This window comes from Pseudomyrmex gracilis, unplaced genomic scaffold (assembly GCF_002006095.1).
Source record: "Pseudomyrmex gracilis isolate BER0280 unplaced genomic scaffold, ASM200609v1 scaffold_67, whole genome shotgun sequence".
Taxonomy (NCBI): Eukaryota; Metazoa; Arthropoda; class Insecta; order Hymenoptera; family Formicidae; genus Pseudomyrmex; species Pseudomyrmex gracilis.
Window position 1 is genome coordinate 628,770 of NW_018020651.1, and position 9,377 is coordinate 638,146.

Consider the following 9,377-nt stretch of genomic DNA (forward strand, 5'->3'; position numbering starts at 1 on the left):
ATCGACGAGACCATACAACAAGTTGAGAGAGAGAGAGAGAGAAAGAGAGAGAGAGAGAGAGCTCTCACGCCGTGACCGATCTCAACTCGATTCCTCGCGGATTAAATCGGGACGCGGATGTTTTGCCCCAGTTTCACTTGACAGGCCGATCTGCACGGCGAGTTTGTTCCGCTCAAGCAAACTAGGCGATTGGCGGCTTCGATGGTCTGCCGATCGCTCGGTCGATTGATCGATTCTCGCTCGCCGGATCGCCAAAATCGAACAGCTTGACCCTCGCGGTCGTTCGGACCTGGTCGGCGCACCTTGTCACCGATCGTTCCGCCGTGGCGGTCGCTTTAATTACAAAAATAAGTCAATGATGAGAGAAAAAACCAAAAAATCGAACGACAAAAAAATCCACCGCTGACGGACTCGCCGCGCGGCAAGAACCGGAGGCCCTTTCGTCGCGCTCAGCCGAGTAAACTCGAGCTTCTACGCTTCTCTCGAAGAATATATCGGCTCTCGCTCCAATTTCGATATCGCTCGTACGCATACGGGGGCGAATAAATCGTTCTTTGAGCAACGTACACCGAGCAAATTGGATAGGCGGGGCACACAAGTCGGAAAAGCACGTGGAACCAAACGATTTCGAGGCGATCCTTGAAGAACTCGCGTGATAAACGACATCTGTGACGTCGCGCATAATTACCGACACGTTGCCGTGAAAGAAACTATTCGAAATCTTCAATCGCTTTCATTTGGTTACGTTGAATAGAAAAGTGAATTTATTAAAAAAAAAAAAAACATACGTATACGATACCGAGGGGAGAATTGTTGATTTTTGAAGAAAAACAATTTTTTATTTTTTTAATTTTTCACTCTTTAGGTCAATTTCATACGTCGTTATGATATCTATCTCGAGACGCGGTACTTGGTGGATTAAAAATTGAAACGTCAGACGCGCGAGCGCAGCCTCCGGACGGGGGTTTGCGCGAAGTATATCCCGAATTTTTGTCGAGAGGGAAAGCTCCCTCGCTCCGAGGCGAAGAGGGGAATGTGCCCCGTCATTCCACGGATCTCCCTGGCTCGGGAACCTCGAAATGGAACCCGAAGTCCTCCATCGGGAGGGTGACAGCTATGAAATCGTTCGTGATTGCTCCTCTCGCTTCGCGGCCCCTTCGGCGCGCTCGAAGTAGTTACCCGAAGGTACTTCGATCGGCAGTTCGTCTCCGCAGAAATTTTTCTTTCCCAGTTGAAAAACGTAGCGGCAAGAAACGTATCGCCGTCCGAAAAAAAAACTTTCAATATGAATATGTTTGACAAAAAAAATACGTTTGTGTGGACGAAAATAATTTGAAAACTTTCCGAATATTGAAAAAATCTGAAAAAAAAAGAAATAGAAAAAATGGTAGCTTCCACTCTTTTTCTCTTGTTTCAATTTATATATATGAAGTCTTCAGAAATTGCAGTTATAATAAAGTTGTAAAGAGAGACAAGCTTCGAAAATCTTTGTGTCGCTTGATAATATCCATAAAGCGCAGTCCTGCGTGCTGGAGCGATTTATCATAGTTTCTTTGTACAATAAATTCTTGTATCGCGAATACATTTTGTCGCGTGTTGAGAAGTTTCCGCGGCGCGAATCGCGAGCGAGATCACGCCCAAATGGCACGGCTTATTACACCCGATAATCGATTCGGCGGATCTGCATCGCGCGGCGGCTCCGTTCCGTGTCGGCGATTTTTCTTCAGGTGCACGATAGTGCTGATTCATGGAAACAGCGGAGCGGGCGAGTAGAGGGAACGCGCGCGGTCCTCACGGGGCTGAGATTAACACGTCAAAAGACGACGCGCCCTCTCTGTCTCAGCAGTTGCCTTGTAATTCCCGGTGGATACAGGACTAATGGGTTATTTCAGGTAATTAGCTGCGGCGTCGTCGCATCGTTCCTTCCACGCGAAGGACTCGCGCGCCTCCGTCTCGCTTTCTTTCTCGCTCCTCTTTACATTCTTCGTCCCGATCCACATCTCTTTTGCGAGCGCGCGCGCGCGCGCACACACGCGGGACGAATCGCTCCGGCCTTTTTTTTGCTGCCGATATGTCGCGATTAATGATCGTGGGCTGCTGGGTGGACACTTTCTTAATCAGCCGGTCGATATATATATATATATGTATGTATATACAGGGTGTCAACAAAAAACCTCCCACTAACTACATAGTGTTATTCCTCATTAAAACCTCAGTCGAAAAGTCCTTAACCTTTTTTTTTCATTATTTTTTTCTATTACATGTAGGTAATAAAAGAATTATTGAGCAAATCACGCCAATCAGCGCCGACTTTTAGCCGGACGCGCGTCAGTGAGCCGCGCGCCTGGTAGTGTGCGTGACGGCCAATCGGCGCGGCGACGCTGTGTCTTCGCGTACGTCGCTAGCGTGGACAATTTTTACGCATATTTTTATCGATACATATTGCAACTGAATCAGGAGATTTCTAATATCTTTACCGTCAAAATATCCGGTAGAATAGTAAGACCGATAACTCTGTTGCCTGGTAAGCGACGATCCTCGGACTCTGTAGGCGTGCGATTCTCTGTGTGCGATTTTCAGTTGTGAAAATCAGCTGATCGCGAGAAGCTGTGTCACTTGCCACACGCTTGTTCGCTCTGCCTCCTTATCTCTTTATGTCTTAGAAGATTGCATGAAATAAAGTATTTTTCTTTACAACTTAGAGAATCATACACGTCTACTGAGTCCGGGATCGTTGCTTCCCACACGCTCATTGGGTCGTATGTGTTAATTAATCACTCAATACCTATTTTGCAAATTGGTACAAAACTTTTCGGTTCGGGATTGACCCCAATCTCTCTCCACACTTCGGTTGTGTGTGTCAACATTTTTCAGACATCCTGTACATACATACTCTGGACGACTTAGTTTTGCGTCGTTGCACGGCTCGCCGTGTTAATTCACGGGAACGTTGCGCGTAGCAAAGGCGAAGGCGGGGCTAGTCGCGCCGCGAGAGGGTAAATTGCAACAGTCATCGTAAGGCCTTTCACAGTTGCAACACTACGTTACGGAGTTTCATAGTCAACATTGCCGGAATGGATAATGGCAAATTCTACAGCAGGCACAACAGGACTCGTGACTGCAACTAACCCTATTTGGATCTACTTGTCTCTGACGTTGTTTCACATTCGGCGGTGATTGTGAGACCGAATGCGCTCCAGATTGTGTTTCAAAGAAACGTGCAAGTTTTTGTCTCGCCTTAAGGAAAGCGACATAATTCTAAATATACATCAGAACTAATAAATGATAATTGATTTTTTTTATAATAAAAGAACAAAAAAACCCGGTTTAATAAAAAAAAATAAAAAAATAAAAAAAAAAAACGATTCCTACTTGAAGTGACCGATTTTTTTCGCGCGAATAAAAAAGCTGCGAATGTTACAGCGCGAATTCTCCGGGGTCGATTAACGATCGAGCAATTAAATGCGATCGCGCGAATTCGGCAATTACGGGCGCTAATGACAGGTAGCTCGCGACAGCTTTCTTCATACCCCGAGGTTTCGCGCGCGCGACGAGCGAACGAGTATCCGTCGAAGACGCGAGGCAAGGTAAGATCCGTCCAAGAAATCGGCTTTGCCGAGTCACGCTGTGTAACGAACTTCAGCTGGGTGCTAGTTCGCGTCGGGGCTTGAGGCGAGGCCTGCTTTCTCGCCGAGTCCGAATCGTTGGTTAGTCGTCTCGCCATAAGGCAACGCGGTAAAGGAAAAAAGATCGTTACGCGAAAGGAAAGTTCAAGGGTTACTCTCACTTATAACGACACATCGGCACCATTTGTCCGCATGTGAAAACATCCGTGTGGTTCTTGCGCCGCGGACACAAAACGTGACAAACGTGCGACAAGAAGCGACGCCGACACCAACCTTTCGTTCTTGCGAAAAAGCAGCAAGTTGATTAGCTGTTGTGCTTCTTGCTGCGCGCGAGAAACATTGGCAAGCGTTACCGCTTGTGCTATATATGTGTGTGTGTGTGTTTGCAAGAATCAAAATACTTAACCGATATTTCACGCGATTATCAAGAATTTCTCGATGTTTCATCGTTTTCTCTTTATCTTCCTTAAGTGAAAAGAGGATCTGCTCCCGTCGTTTTCTCGAAAATTGTGTTAAAATAGAAAGTAATTAAAAAGCTGAAAGAGAAATATATTTTCACTTCTCTCTCGCGCTAGGTTCCGTTCATTATCGAAGCTTTCGAGAGAGCGAAGCGAGGGAAGGACAATGCTCTCTCCCTTTTCGGCGTGGTGTCGATTTTTCACGCACATAGACGATCTTTCCGGCTGTGTTTCGCTAAAATCGGAGCGGCTTCTTTCTCTCTCTCTCGCGCGTTCGCGCGCGCGGTTCTTCGTAAGATTCCTCAATGACAGCCGATTAAGGACGATTCGCCGCGAGAATGGGGAACGGGCGTCGGCGAAACGCCCGGCGTGGCAGCTCCGGGCCCCGCTTCGTTAATTCCTGATTTTCCTCGGTCCGCATCACTTTTTAATTGACGCCAGAAATTGAACCGGAGGAGCGGGCAGAGAACGCTCTGGCTGGCCGTGCGTCCGAAACTCGCAGAGTCATCCTTCTCTACCTCCCCCCGTCCCGCCTCACCTGCCCCCGTCGAATCATCCACGCTAGTTCTCCTCGTTCAGGATCGGATTAAGCTGTACTGTAAAGTGGAAGATTATACCGTCGCTCGCGCCTCGCTATTATTCGAAATATTTGCTTATTTCAACGGGAAGTTGCGCTTTGCAGCGCGAAATAAAAATGGCGACGGGATACAACGCAAGAAATTTTTTCTTCGCCGGGAAAATTATTAGGCTGTCGCGTTGGCATGTTTTGAACCTCATAATTTTCTGCCACTAAACTTCGAAATAACACAATCGCGTATGTATCAGAAATATGCGAGTGTTTGCAAAGGACGATTCGAATTAAACGCTTGCCAACTGCTTCGCTTTCATTTATTTTTTAATCGTAGGAAGACGGAGGAAGCAATTATTTTTGTGCCCGTGGCGTTTTCTGTCTTCTTCTTGGAACATGACTTTGAGTCGATTCGCTCTATCTGTTTATCTAACTCTTGTACGTACTTTTGATATTATATCCGAAGCTGAAATTTCATCAGCGATCCGCCGAGTTTCATTTGCGAAGATAACATTTTTTGCGAGATATTACGTGTACACGACGCGATGTGTTTTAATAACACGACTATATAATTATCTCGTAAAAATCCAAGAGTTATGTTCTTTCTGTTCTTCGCAACGAAGAGGAGACTGCCGCACGTGTCCCTGACACGTTTTAAGCGCGGAAAGTCTTCAGATCTTCTGGCTTTCCGTCTGCAAAGATCCAAGGTCAGCGATATACCGCTATTCGCTTACCGACGACGGACGCTCCATGGCGCATTTTCCATCAACTTGGCCGAGTGTTTCAGCCGCGTGTCCCGCCTGTCAGTTCCCGGCTCGCCGAGACGCTGCCAATGACACCGATCTTTGTCCCACCCTCGCGCCACAGCCTCGCGTCTACCTCTTTTCCCGTCGCTCGCGTTTTCCACCTCGTCCTCGCTCTGTCGCGCGACAGAGCTGCAACACTCGCGCGAGCGAATGTGCAACAGCAGCCGACCCGAGGGGGGTGGGGGGAGGGGGTGAGGGATTTCCACCTGCCGCGCATCTCGGTGAAACCGATGTCGCCATCGTGTCTCGTCTCCACCTCCGCCTACTACTCCGGCCGGCAGTCGTGGCTGTCATCGACAGGAGCTCTCGACTCGCGTAAAAATAATTACACTGAAAGAGAGGATTGGGTACGGATCTTCCATACCTTCGCTCGCGGCTTTCCATCCGTTCGACGGCCATTGTGAGAATTGGACGAACGGACGAACGGACGGACGAACGAACGAACGAACGAACGAACGAACGAACGAACGAATGGACGGACGGCTTAATAAGCTCGACTCGTCGGAGCGAGCGCTGATAAAAATTTATCCTCCACGCGCACTTCACGTCGCGCCAGTTTCAAAACACACACTTGCGATTTCTTACGGATTTACACTAAAAAAAAAAAAAAAAAAAAATTGAGAGGATCCCGTATTATTTTAAAATCGGATACGTCGCTTTGATTGAAAATTTTGAATTGAAAAGAAGATGGGAACTAACAAAAAATTTGTAAATCGCAAAAACGACCTGTCGTTTAATAAGTGTATATATTATAAAAGTTACGTAAATGCATTACACTATTATTAAAAATGTGAAATGTTAATTACTTTTAGTACAATATTTGATATAAAAACATATTAAGGATTTTACCTTTGTTTGTTATAATATCTCATTAATCGGTGACAAGAAGAAGACGTATCTAAAACACAACAGTTAAAAAGCATATCGGATATTGAGATATCGTGTCAGATAATTACTTGTGATTATTAACAGCAAGATGTATACGCGCGTGTGTACGTGAACACGAGAGAAGGAGAGAGAGAGAGAAAGAGAAAGAATGAAAACTCGTGGGACACGCAAGGGTTAATAAAAAGCTCGCAATCGTTCTGCTTCGACACGCTATGACAAACGATCATCGATCTGCGAAAACAGTGTGGTTTGCTGCCGGGTTTTTTTTTTTTTTTTTGTTTTTTTTTTAATAAATCCCCAAAAGACCGGTAGCAATTGCAATCAGTAAGTTTATATTACCACTTCGTCGACGATGCCACCCTCTTCATCAACGCGGGAACTCGTCGACAGCCATTTACATTCGGTTTTTGTTCGTCATTTACAAAAGCGAATCGTTACCCTTTTTTCCCCAACTTTAAACAACTCTCGTGCGTAACAAGTACAGGATGTTATTGAATTTTATTGGTGTGATAAATACATCAGTATCTCGCAACTGGAATACTGATGTCATTTTTCGCAACAATTGTCAAAAGAGAAAAAGAGGATTATATTCTCGAATTCGAATTTAGTTTTTTTTTTTTTTTTTCTATCTCTCGCGCAGCTATAAAATAGATAAAAAACGAATTAGCGCTCTCAATTAGCAAAGTACACGAATCAAACTGAATTTAACTCTTGATTATGCTGTTCTCCAAGATGCGATGGTAGAAATATTTTTATAATACCAAATGTGTGTGTATATGTGTGTATAGAATTGATGATAGAAAATTCAATTTTGAGTACATCTTATGTTAGTGTTTATTTTTTGTATTTAGAATCATATTTTAGGTACTTGAATTTTCCCTGCAGATCCTAATCGTGTTCTACACAGATTTTTTGCGTTAAACTTATGGCTTTTTATTGTATTTCTTATCGATTGTATTTCTTATTGTCTAACTTTCTGTGCGCTTTAATTTATTTTGCTTACGCCATTCACGTAGTGAAAACACTAGGTCAATCTCTTAAGGCTGCTCGATACTCCCGCAATTGTGTTAGATTTTGATGACGTTGGAAATGAGTAATAAATAAATACTGTAACAAATAAGTGCTTAAGAAGATACTGGAGCGTCTATATACATCGTAACTATTGTTACTGATACAAGTAACATTGACCATAGAGCGTCGTTAGAGAGAAACAAGGACTCACATATATAAAAAGAAGTTATGTTAGATTTAAACGTAGTTTGGATCTTTTGCCTATTGTAGGTTTCTAAATTATAGTCTGATGATCTCATTGCATTCTTGCGAACAGTACTTCTATCTCTGTCTGTTGTTCTTTTTCATGTATTAACTTTGAACTTACAAATACAATACACAACACACACACACATTATATCGAGATAACGGTAACTGCAAAAAACAATTTTGTTCAATTTTTAGAAAATTCAAACTCAACAGAGATTCCTTTGACTATTTTCTTTTATTTTGGAAAATCGTTTATCTGTCCGAGTAGTAAATACGAAAATAAATATCTAAATTACTAATTACTTGTTCGATCGATATAACAGACAGGTCCAAGTATCCTCTTAAAGGTTAAGCGTCTTCTACAAGACGCGGATTGCGATCGATTGGTCATTTTGTCAATTTCGCAAGTAGTACATTGCTCGTACATTGTTCACACAACAAGTTGCAGTAAATATTATCTCGCTTTTAAACATAAAAATCCAACGTGATTGCGGAGAAGTATCGATTACGTCTTTTAAGATAAACGAACTTAACATCTCTATGAGATATTTCACATATCTCTATTAGAGATATTTCACATAACGTGTGTGTTGTTTATGTTTCTAGAACGGGAGTTCCTGTGCATCAGAATGACGCTGCACTCCGCAACAACGCGCGGAACTGTCACAAGCAGTTAAATTTTACCTTTAAATCCGTTTTAATAAGTTTTTATGTAGATTTTCGCGCGTAAGGATGTATAATAAACATAAGTGTTGAATAAACGAGATACGTTGAGACAAATGGCCATCATTAATTTCGCTACTGTGAAAAATGATATTCGGTGAAATTAAACCCTTTTTTTTTTTTATTTCGGTGCACGTCGTCTTCAAATCGGCCTACATTTCACGACTTGCGGCTGTGCGTTAAAGCTCAGAATACTCGATATAATCAGAGAACATTAAAGTTAGACGGACGCGAGAGAATTCCTTATACGCGCGCGATTGAGAGGTTCGAGTGAGAAGCGTAAAGATGTAAAGGATGACGCTCCGTAGTTAGCTATACTAACTAAGTTTATCCGTTAACTTCTCTAATTATAGTCAAGAGGATAGTGTTACGATCTCTCTGAGGTTCGCGATTATCGAATTAGAGAGAGATAGAGAATTGGGTTCCTTGTCGGAAATAAATTCGCGACGCGAATTGAGATACTTTCTCTTCCCGGGAAAAGAGAGATTACAGCTTCTCGATAGAACCGCCATGTTGCAGATAAAGACGAATGGCCGACCGCGTTTAATTTTCTGATGCCAGCGAAGAGGGTCGACGTACGGGGGAAGGGCGGATCTTGGCTCGTCTTCTCTGCCAACATCGTCACCGTGGAAATGAGAATATGGCTGCTCCGCTTGCGTAATATTTGGATCCAAGTGGATGTTCTGCAACGGTCTGCAAAAATAAAACCAAATAAAGAATATCTATTTTTGGAGGGAAAATTTGTATAAATGTGTGTTCTGTTAGTGTGTGTATTTTTATTTTAATGTTTCACCTATTCTCACTCATATTCCCGAAGAGTATGTAAAAATAATTATTACATATACATTTATAATTCAACTAATTTATAACATTTAGATATTACACACACACACACACACACATACACACACACACAAGTGTCTGAAAAATTTTAACACATCCGAAATGTGAATATAGATTGGATCCGAAAAGTTATTTATCATTTTGTAAAAATTTGCAATATTTATTGAGTTATTAATTAATTAATACGAGCGAATGAGCGCGTAGG

At 43.0% G+C, this 9,377-nt stretch overlaps 1 protein-coding gene across 2 annotated transcripts in view; it reads left to right on the top strand.

Moving 5' to 3' along the window:
- The window catches only part of LOC109854486 (transcription factor Sox-3-A-like), a 277,431-nt gene extending 268,497 nt beyond the window's left edge, over positions 1-8,934 (top strand). For both annotated transcript variants that reach the window (XM_020427600.1, XM_020427601.1), the window contains one exon: positions 8,213-8,934. Coding sequence is in view for 1 of the 2 variants with exons in the window: in XM_020427601.1 (XP_020283190.1) it covers position 8,213 (1 nt within the window). In the remaining variant the exon portion in view is untranslated. The remainder of the gene's footprint in view (positions 1-8,212) is intronic.
- Positions 8,935-9,377: the final 443 nt, after the last annotated feature.